The 18,099-nt window shown below is 40.2% G+C and overlaps 2 protein-coding genes across 7 annotated transcripts in view; both read right to left on the bottom strand.

The window, feature by feature from the left end:
* aspg (asparaginase homolog (S. cerevisiae)) overlaps nucleotides 1-919 on the bottom strand; it is a 61,540-nt gene extending 60,621 nt beyond the window's left edge. For all 6 annotated transcript variants that reach the window (XM_043697532.2, XM_043697531.2, XM_043697534.2 and 3 more), the window contains exon 1: nucleotides 618-919. In XM_043697532.2, coding sequence (XP_043553467.2) covers nucleotides 618-900 — 283 coding nt within the window. In that variant the 5' untranslated portion in view covers nucleotides 901-919. The remainder of the gene's footprint in view (nucleotides 1-617) is intronic.
* Nucleotides 920-4,657: 3,738 nt separating this feature from the next.
* tdrd9 (tudor domain containing 9) overlaps nucleotides 4,658-18,099 on the bottom strand; it is a 146,758-nt gene continuing 133,316 nt past the window's right edge. The window contains exons 33-37 of the mRNA XM_087989480.1: nucleotides 13,406-13,502; nucleotides 12,837-12,975; nucleotides 9,011-9,123; nucleotides 7,045-7,117; nucleotides 4,658-5,316 (exon numbers count right to left, since the gene is read on the bottom strand). Coding sequence (XP_087845606.1) covers nucleotides 5,227-5,316; nucleotides 7,045-7,117; nucleotides 9,011-9,123; nucleotides 12,837-12,975; nucleotides 13,406-13,502 — 512 coding nt within the window. The 3' untranslated portion in view covers nucleotides 4,658-5,226. The remainder of the gene's footprint in view (nucleotides 5,317-7,044; nucleotides 7,118-9,010; nucleotides 9,124-12,836; nucleotides 12,976-13,405; nucleotides 13,503-18,099) is intronic.

Raw genomic sequence — 18,099 nt, 5'->3', positions numbered from 1 at the left:
TTCATTGTGTTTAATCGCCTGCCATGTCTCCTCTTGGAACGCTCACCCTGAAGAAGTAATTCAGTGTCCTACTTTCTTAAACATACCAACAACCATTCAAACATTCTTTCTTCAGGTGGTTTTTTCTTTAAAAAGCCATGAGTGAATATGCTTCCAGCCTTAGTGTTCATGGATACATCGATTAACATTGGTTCTAACAATTTTAGTGAATATAATTGGCTCAATTTACATGTGATGAACAAGCGAAGTAGAGCGAATTCCGCACTAACTGGAACATTTAGCTCGTGTAACCTGTCGTAACAACACTTGGATGGCCCCAAGTGAAAAAAAAACTATAAATGTGCTGATTTACAGTTTCTACTTCATATCGAGTTCTAGACTCGAGTATTCTGGACACATAACGACACAAAGGCTGAGATCATATTATCAAGATCCCGCTGTCGCCGAACTCGAGGGATGTCTCCGACACGTTAGAAAGGGATTGAAGCCCACTTAAAGTGCAGCTCAGCCACAGTTTAATTGAAGCAAGTCCCTGAAGGGTCACCCCGGAACAAATGTTTTTCAACTGTGTCCTAGATGCGGCTTTGTGTACAATTGATTGTAAGCTTTTCACTCACCGTTATCTCTGTACATCATGCCAATAGTTCCGCCGGTATTTATCACCAACACTCGAACCTCACTTGGACCGTCCGCCGACTCCACGCTGTAGCTGCTTGATCGCCGGCGGAGTCGGCGCCTCTGCGACTGAAAACTGGCGCCTGATCGGGGCACATTAGCTCCATCGCGGGCAGCAGAGCTCTCCGAGTCCAGCAGGTCAAGCCTGGTGTTGGACAGCGCGCTGGAAAGGGACGAAATGTTGCAAATGGAGCCGGAACTCGGTACAGCACTGTTCTCCGCCATCGGAACAAAACCAGACTGAGACTGAGGAATCAAGAGAAGCAAAAGGAGGCGGTGTTGGCAGAGCCAATCAGCCATCGCCTGACGTCAAAACACATTAAGCAATAGCCATTCTACACCCCACTGTTTAATGCACAGCCCTCTCCCCTGCACACCATGCATTCTCCATTCTACAACCTTTGGAAGCAAAGTGCATTCATACCCCCAGGATACATTCCCGAATAGACACCGTGCATTCAGATCTCCATAATCGACTCCATCCCCATTCTTATTTCATAAACTGCATTCAATGTTCCGTTCTACAGTGCCTCCTCCCAAATATAGAACGTACCTTCAATTATCTGATATGTTGCATCTTCAATTTTTGTACACCCATATGCTCAGACACCAGATTAGGCCCTAAAAATAAACTTTCTGAACGGCTGTTCGGCCGTTTAAAATTTAAAACACTTGCCTAGGTTACAAATCCCACACACTCCAGACTGCTACTGCACTATGGGTTTATCCTATCACTGGCCTACCTTGTTTCATCTTCAATCTGGTTCCCCAGCCAAATGCCTTTTTGACCCTGTCTCTGGATCTCATGGTGACCTCCAACGTTCCACTCTTTCTTTCCAGTGGTCATTTCTGCACCACATCTGTGGAGGCTGGTACAATTATACCATTTAAAAGGCACCTGGATGGGTATATGAATAGGAAGGGTTGAGAGGGATATGGGCCAAGTTCTGGCAAATGAAACTAGATTAGATAACGATATCTGATCAGACTGGACGAGTTGTACAGAAGGTCTGTTTCTGCGCTGTACATCTCTCTGATTCTATGATTCTTCAGTACACCAATAACTCCAATTCTCTAACACTTCTTAAAATAGATCAGTCACCCGATTTGCCATCTGTCTGCAAATCTGGATGTCAATTTGGTGGTATTTTATGATGACTCCCTCATGATTTTGTAAACTTGTATCAGATCTCCAGTTCCTCTTCAGGTTGTCAATCCTCATCGTTAGAATTAGTAACAAGACTTGCATCTACAATGCAGTCAAATTTTTCCTGGTCACGGCAGTGCTGGACACTATACTCCAAATGAGGCTTAAACAGGTTCATCACAACTCCCTTGCATTTGTACAGAATGTTCTTACTTAAAGGCATTGTTTTATGAATCACCTCAAAATGATCTCATCACCCTCAGTGGTTTATGCACATCAAGCCATAGATTCTTATACACCTGCACTTCCTTTGGATTGCAACCTTTTGTTTGTAGCTCTCCTCATCCTTCTTTTCAATTGATGATTTATGTCACATTTCTCTGCAACAAATTAAATAAGCCACTTATCTGTCCATTCCACCAGTCCATGTCCTTTTAAAGATTACAACACTTCTGGACAACACCATGGCTCACAGTACTAGGGCCAGGAGTTAGATTCCATACTCAGGTGCCTATCTATATGGAGTTTGCACATTCTCCCCACGTCTGCATGGATTTTCTTGGTGAATTAGCCAGAGAAATGCAGGGTCACAAGAATAGGATGGGGGGGGGGGGGGGGGGGTTGTGGGTCTGAGTGGGATTACAGCCACAGAGAAGGTGCTGTGAGAGATTAACGTTTGAGAGTTCATTCAAAAGTTTGATGACAGCAAGAAAGAATGTATTCATACATGTATACAAGCTTTTATATTTTCTGCCTAACAGAATATGGTGAGAGAGTGTATAACCAGGGTGGGACGGGTCTTTGGTAATGTTGTTTGCTTTGTGATGGACTAAGCTGTGCTCAACTCTCTATAGTAATGTTATACTGTACCAGGGATGTGGAATTTCAGCCTAGAGGGGAGGTGAATAAAGCAGAGGCTACTTTCTTTAGTACAGAGATATGGAAGGATAGATTTAAGAGAAACATTCTAAATAATGCAGGGTGTTGATTAGCTAAAATAAGACCGACTACTTCTGGCAAAAGTAAGGTCACCTGCTCAGCAGGTTGGATGGTATTTGTGCAGAGCAAAAATTTAACTTTCAAGTTTGATGACTTTTTCAGAAAATAAAGAATTGGAAAAGTTTCTTCTGTTCATGCTGTTAAACTTAAGATTTTTAGAGTAAGTCTGTTTAATGTAACGGAAATTGCAGTATATGTGGTTTTAGGATCGGAGCTTGCAGGTTTAGAAAACTCTGCATTAGAACTTAAGGTTTTATCACTTTGTGCCACACATTAATGATTTTTCAGCTCAGGACAATGTTGAGTTTTTCTCTACTCCCTTCATCTCAGTACACAGTTCTTTGATCAGGAGTCCGTCCAATTAGCAGATCTATTCACCTGACTCCTGTTCTTCCTCCATCTGCACCCCTCCCTTTGGTCTCCTATCTCTACCTATTTTTTTTATTGAGTTGGACAATACCACTCCAACAGTTCCCAATTTCTCTTCGGCCCCTACTTACTCTAATCGGTTTTCCTCTAAACCTGCTATAATCTATTCTCTCAGATTCAGGCAACTCTGACACTTCCTTCTACTTCCAAGGTCTACGTCACCATTAATGAACATCAAGCTGTTGTATCCAAAACGGTCACTGTCCTCAATTCCTCCAGAGATCTTCCGTCAACAGCTTCCAATCTCAGTCTTTAAATTCAAAGTTCCACAAACAGGTCTTCCCGAGCAAAGTTAGTATTTTAGACTCTCTGACCTGTCCAAACTCATCCTTTTTTAATCTTAAGACCATAAGTAGGAACAGGAGTAGGCTGTTTGGTCCATTGAGCCTGGCCTACCATTCAACAGGATCAGGGCTGATCTGACATTCCTCACACTCATTTTCCTATGTTTTCTCCATAATCCTTGATTTCCCGACTGAAAGAATTTATCTACCTCAACCTTAAATATATAAACAAGGACGCTGCCAAAGCTCACTGTAGAAAGAACTTTCAATGACTTGCAACCCTCAGAGAAGAAATTCCTCCTCATTTCCATCTTAAATTGGCACCCCTTTATTCTGAGACTGTGCCCTCTAGTCCTAGATTCCCCCATGAGGGGAAACATCCTCTCAGCATTTACCCTTAAGTTCCTTAAGAATCCTACATGTTTCAATGAGATCACCCTCTCATTCTTCTGAACTCCAGCAAGTAGAGTCCCATACTGTTTAGCCTTTGCTCATAAGGCAATCATTCCATATCTGGGATCATCCTTATGTACTTTCTGTGAACCGCCTCCAAAAGAAATGACGTATTTCCTTAAATAAGGGGAATAAAACAGCTCGCATTACTTCAGATGCAGTCTCACCAGCACCTTGCACAATTGCAGTAAGATTTTCTGACTCTTACACTCCAAGCCCCTTGAAATAATTATCTTCCAGTCTCACTCAGTTCTCCTGACTTATGTCCGTGATTCTTTTGATAACCACTTTAGTAGTTTCCACTTGCCATCTTCTATTCATCACTGGTATCTAAATCTATCTCCACTTCCATCCCACACTCACATGGTCTGCCTGCTCTCCATCTTTTATCTTTAAATGACGTCAAACCAGTCTTTATCCACCATTGCTCCCTTAGACAAAATGTTCTCCTACTTAATAATTTCTCTTTTAATTGATCTATTTCTTCTGAATAAAAGGTGTTGTCATTAGTACCCGCATGGGACTTAGTTGTACCCATCTTTTCAAAGGACACGCGGAACATTTTTTGTTCTGGTCTTGCTTAGGCAGTGTTCCTCAAAACACTTTGACATATATATGAGAACTGTATTGGCACTGCAAAACATTTAAAATTCATCCACGTAACTTAATGGTTCAAAAACGTGTTTTTTTTTATTAACAAGTTTAAACAAAATAATGTTACAATGAACAAAATACTTCTTCTGTACTTTATGCAGCATTGGGATATCTAATGGAACATTGCTTCTTTGAACAACTTAAATAAATCAAATAAGAAGTGCTTAGCAATATAGCCAATAGTATTTTCAAACCTTTCGCTCATGTAATAATTTTTATCCTTAATTAGCATGCAACTAGCTTCAATGCCCCCTTACAGATAAAACAAATCATAATGCATCAATTTGTAATCAAAGTAAAAGCTAAAACCAGATTTACTGCTCCAAAATAAGCTTGTAATTGGATCACATTACTGGTTTTAAAGCAATTGCTTGTACTTTAGTACCTTCTAATCCAGAATTTAAGAAAGTGTAGCATCTTGTTTAAAGGCCATTTCTGTTCCGTCAGCTATAACTGTTTCAAAACAGGAAGCATTCAACTGAAAACCAACATGAGCATTTTTGATATTTTGGAGTTTAACTGGTTCCAATCCTTTTCTTCTTAAGTCAGTAATTCTGAACAGTGCCACATCTTTATTTCAATGGCCTAAGGATTCAGCAACACTATGGAATGCATTTGGTATAGAACTATTTTGCTTTCTTCCCTGGACTGGTTCAAGAGAAGACTGGGATCCACCTAAAGAAACAAACACATACAAGATAAATATTTATTGAACTATCTTGATGTATTTTTTCAACACATGTTCTTCTTAGTGAATCCTGATCATGTTTCAATTTAAATTATATTACATGAAATCCAATCAGATTAACAAGAAGGTCATTATGATCAAGATCAAAATGCTCAAACTACCTTGAATTATTTAAACCATTTTTAATGGCAGCCTTTCTTCAATCACATCATCTCTCAAAGCAACTTAATCTAAATGTAAATATTGCATGGAGCAATAGGACATAGCAATAAAATTAAATTCCACAAATTCCTAAAATCTATGATTTTCCCATTTAAAATGCCATGTTTTTACTGCTTAAAAATAAAGGTTTACCCATTTTAACAAAAAGAGATAATATATTTTCTGAAGGAATGTTAAGTACCTTTGGAACCTTCTTTGAGAAAAAAGCAGTAGAAACAGTTTTTTAAAAATATTTTTAAGACAGATGTGGATAGATTCTTGCTAAGAGTGAGCTGGAATGGTCTCAGGAGCAGGCAGGTTGAGGTTACAATCATGTTGATGTTGATGCTTGATGTTATTAAATGGCAGAGCAAATTTGAGGGTCTTTTCCTGCTCCTTGCTTGTATGTTTTAAATTTGCTTATTGCATAATGCTCCAAGCAGCCTCTTAAGATTTTCCAACCTGAAAAGGTAGCCCTGGCACTCCTCTACTCCCAGGAATTACAAGATAAAATAAGAGGAACATTACACTGAACTGTCTATCCACATGGGAAATATTCCAGAAATTATATGAAGTGCAAAAGGAGCAAAAGTATGGCATTACAGATCACCACTGATTCCTCTGTCCACTACTCCGCAAATAGTCTCACAATCACAACAGAAATCAGTATCAAAAATTCACTTGGGATATATTCACAATACAATATGGTAATCTATTTTCCCAATTACCAGTTCCTTCAGGAGTAAAGCAAAATAAAAATGACAGATTTCAACTATATAATAAAATATATCCTCTCAAAAATAACAAGAAGTATTGTTGGCAACTATTTCATAATATATTTACATGTACCTGTAGCAGTTCAAGTTGATAACTTTAGTGGCAAACAAAGGTAGCAGCCAGGCTATTTCTCCTGTCTTTTCAGTACAACGTGTTAATACTAGCGCAGTACGAATGAAGTACAACATTAGAGCTTCAAACTCTGAAATTCATCTTTCCTAAGACTTCAACTGGTAGATGGCATGTCCAATGAGAGTCTGCTCTATGATGATGACATGGCTTCAGATATGCTGAAGCAGACTCTAAGAGCTAGGATATGAAAATTGACTGATTTCTCCTTCCCTGGTTTTGAGTAGATAAATTGTGTTATGATTTACATTATCTTTCCTTTATTGTCCTCTCCTAAAGGCTTTATTTCACAGTAAAAGAAAGACAAAGAGACTCCAATACTTTCTGCTCTAAGTCACATAACTTATTAAGAAGAAAATATGATGAGTGTAAAGAATGATGATCATCTTTCTCTACCCTCCAGCAGAAATCAATCCTACATTTCTTCAGCACTGCCATGACAACACAGCAAAGATTGAAACTAGCGATCTTGAAAGGCAACAAAATGATTAGTTATGTTTACATTTAAATTGGAATATTATTGTGTTTATGATTTGAAAAATACAGATATGCGCATTTCGGTTGTCATGCAGCATGAATTGAGGATTATGTTGAAATTATATATCTACCTGATTCCACTTGTATGGTCTTTCACAGTATTGTGGTGTCATACTTTCTCTCAGCTTCTTTCCAGTGAATATGCTGTAAACAGACCAAAATCAGGATCTTGTTAGAACTTGTCCCGGCACAACATTGGCATGATATCAATAGGTGATCAGTCATGTCACATTAGTAATATCAAAACATTGCATAAATTTGCAGGACTGTCTCATGGGAGATCTTCCTGAATGCAGAATCATTTACAGAGGAATATCGATTATCCGAATTTCAGATTATCCAAACAAAATCTCAAGGTCCCGATGTTTGGGTAAACTGTATTATCCAAATATTCAAATCATCCAAGCAAAATACTCCCCACCCATGTCATGTGGATAATCAAGGTTCCTCTGTATTGCAAAATTCCATAGTAGTGACCACACAGGATCAACCAAGGTAAACAATGCCATCCTTGAAGAAAAGTGCTACTTCTAAGCTTCGAGTGGTTTATTTAGAATTTGGCAACATGTTATACTAGTAGACTGCTTTCAAAGTACTCCATTTGTAATACATTTCATTCTGGATGTTCTAATTTTAAACAATGACTTGCAGATAGTAATACCATACAAAATACTCTTCTCAAATCGAGTAAGCCAAAATGATCAAAAATCAAGTCCTGAAGTGATCAAAAAATTTCCTGAAAGGAGAAAAATCCAAATGACAATTTCATGCAAATAAGTTTGCACTTTAAATAAAAACAGCCAGAATAAAATAAATAGTGAACTGAAGAATATTTTATATTGCTTTAGAATAAGGTGAAGAAAGTGATTAAATCTACCATCTCTTTTAAAGAAATGAGTTTAGTGTCCTAGTTCTTTTGTAGAAAACAGGAAAGTGTGCCATTCCTTTTCCTGCTTAAAGAAGAATTGCATACTCATCAACCTGTAAGACCAAGCCCAATATGAGAACAATTATCAATTATCCTCAATGCCCTTCTTCTCTCCCTGTTTGGCTTTTCCTCATTCTTCAAGTTCCCTGTGTACCTCTTTCCCATCAGCCCCACTTTCCTTTGGATTTTATTCACCTCCAATTTCCCATTTGCCTTTTCTGAAATGTTCTTTCTTCCACCTCATCTCTCTACAAACTGCCTTCCGTCACCTCTTCTTTCCCCTCTCATTCACCCTACCTTCACTAGCTGCCACTTTGCTCCTTGAACAATTCATAAGTTATGGAACTAAGTTGATGTACTTAGAAAGGGTATAAAAAAACCCTGATGTTTATTATCTCACAGAGTCATTCTCAATCTTTTCTGGGGGAGGAAGATGGTGGCACAGTGCCAATACCAATGGTCAAGTAATAAAAACATCCAGGATAATGCTCTGGGCACAGGGGCTCAAATCCCATCATAGCAGTTAGTAGAATTTAAATTCAATTAATAAATCCAGAATGTAAAGATAATCTTAGTGTTGATCATCATAAAACTATTGTCAATTGTTGTAAGAACTCATTTGGTTCATGAATCTTCTTTAGGGAAATAAATCTGCTATCCATACCCAGGTTAGCTTACACGTGACACCAAACCCAGAGCAATATGGTTAGCTTCTGCAATGGTCTAGCAAGCCACTCAGTTCAAAATTAATCACGCACAGGTAACAAATGGTAGCTGTGGCAGTGACACCTACATTCTATGAAGAAAAGTGCTACCTTTAGGCTTCGAGTAGTTCATTTAGAATTCAGTAGCATGTACTAGTACAAAGTACTCCATTTGTAATGCATTTCATTCTGAATGTTCTGGATATAATACATTTCATTCTTTTGAACTTGCCTATAATGTACTGATGTTTAGAATTTACAAGTTTAACAATGTGACTTCAACGTTTTAACCAGTTTTCAAATGCCAAATTCTAAATAGACCATCTTCTTGTCTTCCAATTGCATAAACAACACGGTCTCTGGATGTTGTCAGGACAATTATTATAGCATTCTAGGTGGCCTTACTCTATAAGTCTCTGCCGGGCTTCATTTTGCAGTTTACGTATTTTCTCATGATTTCCTGAACGCAATAGTCCATCACAAACTAGCATGTTAATTGTGCTCCGCAGTAGGTTTATCTAAAGGTAAAGGTTCAAACATAATTTTTCAACATTTTCAAGATGAGAAACATTTTATTGAATCTATCCAATACGTAGCTAAGTTGATTAAAAAAAAAGTTGATGGAAAAAAATAATTCCATTCTATCAACACAAACTCAAGAACACAGTCTGAGAAGACTGACAAATATACTAGCCTGTAACACATTACAGAAGATGAAATCTATTTGAGGTAGCTGACAGACATTTGGAGAACAGAAATTTATTGTTAAATATTTGACACGAGAATTATTATATATTTAACAGCAGTGTCACATATCAAAATGACTGAGCCCATCTGAAATTATACCAAACGGGTCTTGAAGCACAGAATTAATTTGTAATTTCAGTGTGGAGTTCAGCTTTCAGAACAAACAATTTTTCATTATTTGAATGAATTTCAAGGGCAATGTAGCAATTTAGGTAATTGTGAAAATACTTGCTTTCTTAGTGTCACCTTTCAACATCACGAAGAAGCAGCCTTAACATTTGTGCAGTCATAAATTCGATTTCTTTCATAAGATGCCAAAAATAACGCATATTAGCAATTAGCAACCCATTATGCACAATGCAGCAGAATTGATTTCAGACTCAAATCCCTATGAAAGTGGCATTATTTGTACATGAATTAAAAAGAAATTTTCATTCTTCCAAGTACAGAATTATTTTACAAAGCTGTACATGAACCCATTGCCAAAAAATATTACATCTTATATCCTTATTTATCATCAGATAAACAGCCTTGCTCTTAGCGAGTTATGAGAAGATCTATAGCTCGGGTTGAGGTCCTGAATGCCTGTTCGCCGAGCTGGGAATTTGTGTTGCAGACGTTTCGTTCCCCGTCTGAGTAACATCCTCAGGGCTTGGGAGCCTCCTGTAAAGCGCTTCTGTGATCTTTCCTCCGGCATTTGTAGTGGTTTGAATCTGCTGCTTCCGGTTGTCAGTTCCAACTGTCCGTTGCAGTAGTCGGTATATTGGGTCCAGATCGATGTGCTTATTGATTGAATCTGTGGATGAATGCCATGCCTCTAGGAATTCCGTGTGTTTGGCTTGTCCTATAATAGTGGTGTTGTCCCAGTCGAATTCATGTTGCTTGTCATCTGCATGTGTGGCTACTAAGGATAGCTGCTCGTGTCGTTTCGTGGCACATCAATAAGCACATCAATCTGCTTCACGGGAGGCTCCCAAGCACGGAGGATGTCACCTAGATAGGGGACGAAACATCTGCAACACAAATTCCCAGCTCGGCGAACAGAACCACAACAACGAGCACCCGAGCTACAAATCTTCTCACAAACTTTGTCCTGGATGTAAGTTTGCTCGCTGAGCTGGAAGGTTCGTTTTCACAAGTTTCGGCACTGTACTAGGTAACATCATCAGTGAGCCTCCAGTGAAGCACTGGCATTAGTGATCTGCTTTCTATTTGTGTTTAGGTTTCCTTGAGTTAGTGATGTCATTTCCTGTGATGTCGTCATTTCCTGTTCTTTTTCTCAGAGGGTGGTAAATGGTGTCAAAGTTGGTGTGTTTGTTGATAGGAGTTCCGGTTGGAATGCCGTGCTTCCAGGAATCCTCGTGCGCATCTCTGTTTGGCTTGTCCTAGGATAGATGTGTTGTCCCAGTCAAAGTAGTATCCTTCTTCATCTGTATGTAAGGATACTCGTGAGAGTGGGTCACATCTTTTTGTGGCTAGTTGATATTCATGTATCACGGTGGCTAGTTTTCTGTTTACCCAATGTAGTGTTTGTTACAGTTCTTGCAAGGCACATCAACGTACAGATTAGCCAAGGAGCTACACCAAAGACTAAAACACTTAGTAGAAGACTCACACCACGGCACCCAGGAATTCCTGAATTCCAAAGACACCAAGATAGAAGTGGATGAAACAATGGTCTCCTTTAACATAATAGCCCTGTTCACATCCATCAACATCAATCTGGCCAAGGAAACACTGACTACACTATTAAAAGAAGCAAAGACACATACACCAAACACCATCAACTTCACCAGCAAGGATAATGTCATCAAGCTGGCGGACCTATGCCTTACCACCCACTTCACTTTCAATTACAAAACTTACAGACAAACCAACGGAACACCCTTGGGATCTCCAATATCAGGGTTCTTAGCTGAGGCAGTAATGCAGAGACTCGAACAAACAGCTCTGCCAACCATCCAACCTAAACTGTGTGGACTATGCGAATGACACCTTTGTCATCACTCAACGAAACAAATTGGAGGAAATCTTCAAGACCATCAATAAGATCCTACTGGCATAAAATTCACTAAAAAGGAGGAAAAACGACAACAAACTGTAATTCCTAGATGTCATAGTTGAGCCAACAACCAATCGGGAACTTCAAACCAACGTGTACAGGAAAACAACACATACGGACCAAATACTGAATTACAGAAACAATCACCTCGACACCCACAAACAAAGCTACATTAGAACATTATTTCAATGAACCACCACACACTGCAGCACAGAGGAACTACGCAGAGCAGAGGAAAATACTACACAGTGTATTCAAAAAGAATGGGTTCCCAATGAACACAGTCTGCCAATTTCTCAGCAACAAACCCAAACAAGAAAACAAAATATGTGTCCAGAAACCCTAGCCACTCTCCCATACATCAAAGACATCTCGGAAATGGCAGCCAGACTATTCAGATGTCTTGGCATCATGGTAGCCCACAAACCCACCAACACACTAAAACAGCAGCTAATGAACTTTAAAGAGCCTATATAGATAACAAGCAAAACTAATGTCATTTACAAAATACATTGCAAGAACTATAACAAATACTACATTGGACAAACAGGCAGAAAATTAGCCACAAGGATACATGAACATCAACTAGCCACAAAGAGACATGACCCACTCTCACTAGTATCCTTACATACAGATGAGGAAGGACACCACTTCAACTGGGTCAACACATCCAACCTAGGACAAGCCAATATAGACATGCACGAGAATTCCTAGAAGCATGGCATTCCAACCAGAACACTCAACAAACAGATCGACTTAGACCCCATTTACTACCCTCTGAGAGAAGGAACAGGAAATTACATCACCAACCCAAGGAAACCTAAACACAAATAGAAAGCGGGTCACCAACACCAGTGCTTTACCGGAGGCTCACTGATGCTACCTAATATGGTGACAAAACTTTTGAAAAAGAACCTTCCAGCTCAGTGAGCAAACTTACATCCAGAGTCTTCCTCCTGCTAGATTACGCTTCCCTAGAGTTTATTAGGTAAAAAATATTTCAGCTTTTAAATGAAAGGTGACTACATATCAAATGATGCAAGTTAACTTTAACTAATTTAACATTTGGAAATCTGATGTCAGCAATAAGAAAGCTCAACCAACAAAGTCTCAACTTTCCTTCCTAACTAGCTGTTGTATCATTATTAAATTATCTTTAGTTTCAGATAGTTAGCATAATTCTAAATGTTTACCAAAGAGCAAGAAGTATTTCAAAATTTTAAATCTTCAATTTGTGAATATTCACAATCAAATATCAGCCACCTAAAATTTAATTACACAACTTAAGAAATTTCATGTAAAATAAAATATTATCCAGAAGGCACGGGTCATCCCTTTAACAAAATTTAAAAATATTATAGATGGAATTCAGGTGGAGAACAGTTAAGTTTCTTAGCAAATCACACTGTATTAGCACACTACCTCCATAATATCATTTACATCAAAATGCACATCAAAAACAACTTCCAGATCATGTTCTTCCAATAGAGGGGCATTGTTTATTGGATTCCACCCTAAGCCACACAAAGCACCAGTGTAATATTTTCTCCGTCTCTCAGTTCTGTAGAAACAGAAAATTAACAATCAGCCTAGGCGAGGACAACCAAAAACACCAAACGGTACAACCATCCTACCTCTAAAATTATAAATTGTGTGCTATTCTCATATGCTTCATTGTGGCTGCTGAAGACAAGCATCAACCAGAATCTTTGAGCAATTTTGACAACTGATGCTTGTGTTCAGATGCAAAGATACACAGCTCTAAGAGAAAGAATATATGCCTACCATTTGGAAATTTTAAATTCAATATCATCACATAAAAAAAAATGCTTCTTTACAAACACAGTCATCAGACACCACAGCTAGTTTTGTAGAGAAGTGACCCAGATCACTAGTCTGGTTAAAGGAAGAATGTTTAAAGTGACAAAAGAGAAAGACATAAAATAAATGAAATTTTATGCAGCGATTCTCATGCATATTTTTACATGTACCTTAGTTCTACAACTGGAGCGAATAACAAACAGATGAGAGTTGGAAGTCCATGGATATTTGGCATCAAAGTAGTTTCTCTCACAATTATAGTTGAACCTGTAAGATCAGATAATGATAAAGCAGGCATTTTTTTTAAACCATAACAGTATAAAATTCTTTCTGATCCTGCATTTCAATGGCTATGAATGGGTAAAACACCATCTCCTCCACAAAACATTCCAAAAAAAAGATAACTATTAGGAATACAATACATTGTTTCAGGAAGCAATCATACTGCTTAGGTTAATTACATCAAATTTTGTCCATGGTCATGGACAGCAGGGTAAGACTGTGAGTGAGGCAGGTATGAGGATCCAGCATTTTACAATGTGGAAGCCTCGAATGGTACCCTTGTCCAATACATATGAGATTCTTGCTCCCAGTTCAGGACATATCTTCTCTACTGGAGAGGAACTTGGAGTTGGTGGGAAAAGGATTCAGGTGTTGTAATCTATGCAGTCACCAATAAGATAGGTACGTCTCAGGAAGATGTTCTGCTGGGGCATTATGAGCAGTTTGGGGTAAATTAGAAAGCAGAATCACAAAGGCAATACTCTTTGGATACAATTTGAGCCATATACAAATTGGAACAGAGTAAGAAAGATTAGAGAGGTAAATGTGTAGCTCAAAGACTGGTGGCGGTGAAGCTGGTCATGTGGTCCTGGTTCCAGTACTTGGGAACAAGACAGTTGCTCCACTGGAATGAGCTTCATTTGAAGGTGGGATCAGTGTCCTTTCAAATAGTGTAACGAGGGTTGTAAATTATTGGAACGTGTGGTCCCCTTTAAAACAGAATCCTTTCAGTATTCCATACCGTGTATTAACTGTGCAGCAGGAGACCTCATTTAACTGTGTTGCAGTCGTAATGAGCCATTTACAAACAGAAACAAACCTCTAGTATATGAAAATACATGGAAGCTCACAGGAATCAGTGAGATAATGATAGTCAATTGAACTGTCAAAGATTTTTCAGTCATTATTATCAATGCAGCATTTGGGAGAACAGGATGCTTTGGTCGGAGAAGGAATGACAATTAATCTTCAAACTGAAGTGGGCAATGGGACAACAGTGATCGTGATAATGGTTCAGATAGGTGATTGATGCAGCATAGATTGCCAGCCCTAAAAGTAAGGTATTTCAACAGGGAGGCAGGAAGTGAGATGGAGAGAGGGAAGACGACCCATGGGAATAACCTATCATCTCATTCAGAGAAGACCAAAATTCAAGGGATTAACAAAGACGGTTACCACCAAAGACTGTAAAACTTCAGGGATATACATCCCATCACTCCAAAACGTAGACGATCCACCACTTCTGCCTCTTCATTTTACAGAACAGCTTTGGGAGTGGTGAAGTCTTCTCACCTGTCACAAGTCTCATAATTCTTTTCTGTGCATAATTAACCCCAAGGTATTATGTCCAAATTGCCTCATCATAAACTCAATAAGCCACAGTCTGTTCTGATATAATGCAATGGTATGGTTCTTATGCGACCACAATCACATTCTAGCCAAGGAAGGAAAGTGCATTTTCTGCAAATAATGGTCTAAATTCTTTGATTTTGTACAAGTTAATTTGCAAAGAAACATGCGTTATCGCAGAACTGACTGCATATGAAAATTGCTCACAAATGGTCAACTGCCAATTTTAAGAAACTGGAATCACAAACTCCTAAAAACAATTTAACATTTCATGTCAAGAGTAGGATCTTTCAAAAGTTGAGAACTAAATGGTGTGAGAACCAATAATTTTATATTTGTGGTTGCATGCATGTGGAGTAAATCTTAAGTGCAATCAGAAAGTGTAAGCACCATTTCTGTATGATACAGAGCAGCTGATTATGAAAGCAGGGGCAGCTGGAGCAAAATATGTGCTCATAGTGGCAGAGGATTCTGATGGAGTAAATAAGTCTTTTTTTTTAAAGACTTTGTGAAGATTAGATTAGATTAGATTACATTACAGTGTGGAAACAGGCCCTTCGGCCCAACAAGTCCACACCGACCCGCCGAAGTGCAACCCACCCATACCCCTACATTTACCCCTTACCTAACACTACGGGCAATTTAGCATGGCCAATTCACCTGACCCTGCACATCTTTGGACTGTGGGAGGAAACCGGAGCACACGGAGGAAACCCACGCAGACACGGGGAGAACGTGCAAACTCCACACAGTCAGTCGCCTGAGGCGGGAATTGAACCCGGGTCTCAGGTGCTGTGAGGCAGCAGTGCTAACCACTGTGCCACCATACCGCCCACGTGCCACCGTGCCGCCCACAGTGTTCAGCATGGTAAGATTAAGTCTTAAAAAGTCTGGAATGAACTGTCCCGCAGCACCCATATTTGTCACTTATAACCAAATATAAAATATAAGCAGTCTACAGAACAAGTTACAAAAACAGAGTGACAGCTTGGATACTGACATATGACTGGAGATAGAAGTACATACACTTTAACAAGGAATATACAGAAAATATTTTGAAACATAACACACATTTTGAGCAGAGAATGTTACAGTCTCATGCTAAGGGGCTGCTCATTCAGGGCTGGGATCAGGTAGGTAAAAACAATGACTGCAGATGCTGGAAACCAGATTCTGGATCAGTGGTGCTGGAAGAGCACAGCAATTCAGGCAGCATCCGAGGACAGGCAAAATCGATGTTTCGGGCAAAAGCCCTTCATCAGGAAAAAAGGCAGAGAGCCTGAAGCGTGGAGAGATCAGCTAGAGGAGGGTGGGGTGGGGATAGAGTAGCATAGAGTACAATAGGTCAGTGGGGGAGGAGATGAAGGTGATAGGTCAGGGAGGAGAGGGTGGATGGATAGGTGGAATAGGAGCTGGGCAGGTCGGACAAAAAAAAGTCCGGACAAGTCAAGGGGATCGTGTTGCTGGAGGTTAGAAACTAGGATGAGGTATGGGAAGGGGAAATGAGGAAGCTGTTGAAATCCACATTGATGCCCTGGGGTTGAAGTGTTCCGAGGCGGAAGATGAGGCGTTCTTCTTCCATGCATCTGGTGGTGAGGGAGCGGCGGTGGAGGAGGCCCAGCACCTCCATATCCTCGGCAGAGTGGGAGGGGGAGTTGAAATGTTGAGCCACGGGGCAGTTTGGTTGATTGGTGCGGGTGTCTCGGAGATGTTCCCTAAAGCGCTCTGCTAGTAGGCGCCCAGTCTCCCCAATGTAGAGGAGACCGCATCGGGAGCAACTTCGCATAAACCAAATCATCCGGCGACATTTCCGCCACCTCCAAACAGACCCCACCACCAGGGATATATTTCCCTCCCCACCCCTCTCCGCCTTCCGCAAAGACCGTTCCCTCCGTGACTACCTGGTCAGGTCCACGCCCCCCTACGACCCACCCTCCCATCCTGGCACTTTCCCCTGCCACCGCAGGAACTGTAAAACCTGTGCCCACACCTCCTCCCTCACCTCCATCCAAGGCCCTAAAGGAGCCTTCCACATCCATCAAAGTTTTACCTGCACATCCACTAATATCATCTATTGTATCCGTTGCTCCCGATGCGGTCTCCTCTACATTGGGGAGACTGGGCGCCTCCTAGCAGAGCGCTTTAGGGAACATCTCCGAGACACCCGCACCAATCAACCAAACGCCCCGTGGCTCAACATTTCAACTCCCCCTCCCACTCTGCCAAGGATATGGAGGTGCTGGGCCTCCTCCACCGCCGCTCCCTCACCACCAGACGCATGGAAGAAGAACGCCTCATCTTCCGCCTCGGAACACTTCAACCCCAGGGCATCAATGTGGATTTCAACAGCTTCCTCATTTCCCCTTCCCCCACCTCATCCTAGTTTCTAACCTCCAGCAACACGATCCCCTTGACTTGTCCGGACTTGTCCGACCTGCCCAGCTCCTATTCCACCTATCCATCCACCCTCTCCTCCCTGACCTATCACCTTCATCTCCTCCCCCACTGACCTATTGTACTCTATGCTACTCTATCCCCACCCCCACCCTCCTCTAGCTTATCTCTCCACGCTTCAGGCTCTCTGCCTTTATTCCTGATGAAGGGCTCTTGCCCGAAACGTCGATTTTGCCTGTCCTCGGATGCTGCCTGAATTGCTGTGCTCTTCCAGCACCACTGATCGAGGGCTGGGATCAGACAGTTCAAATCAGCACTAGTCATCTGTCTCTAATGGTCTTTGGGTATTATGGCAACTTAACCTTTTAGCTCGAAAAAGTGCAACTTTTAGTGCGCTGTAGAATATTAATGTTCATAAGATTTTAATAGATCCCTAATTTTTTTCTGAAGACTTTTGCCAATTGCTATTTCTGAACCTGTCTGCAGATATTCTTCATCACAACAGTGATAGGCGAGGCATCCTCAACCCATCAAGCCTTTCATTAACAACACATCGCAACATTGGAGAAATACGGTGAAAACATTAAATGTATTGAGTATCAAGAATCTTAGAACCAGTAAACCTGGATACACTTAGGTATATTACAATTAAGATTCATGTCCTGGCAAACCAGAACATTTAAAGGGAACAATCACCTGACAAGTTAAAAGCATTCTGGAAAATGGTAAAATGCATGCAAACAGCCTCAGTGGTTTAATGCATAAAAATTTTCATGATTTTGAGGGAGTAAACAAAATATTGAATTAGGACAAATTTACACACGGATATATCAAACAT

The sequence above is a fragment of the Chiloscyllium plagiosum genome, unplaced genomic scaffold (genome assembly GCF_037043375.1).
Source record: "Chiloscyllium plagiosum isolate Xiang-an unplaced genomic scaffold, Cpla_swu_hap1 HiC_scaffold_8, whole genome shotgun sequence".
Lineage (NCBI taxonomy): Eukaryota > Metazoa > Chordata > Chondrichthyes > Orectolobiformes > Hemiscylliidae > Chiloscyllium > Chiloscyllium plagiosum.
Note: the sequence above shows the minus strand (reverse complement) of the source record. Positions and strands in the feature narration are given on the sequence as shown.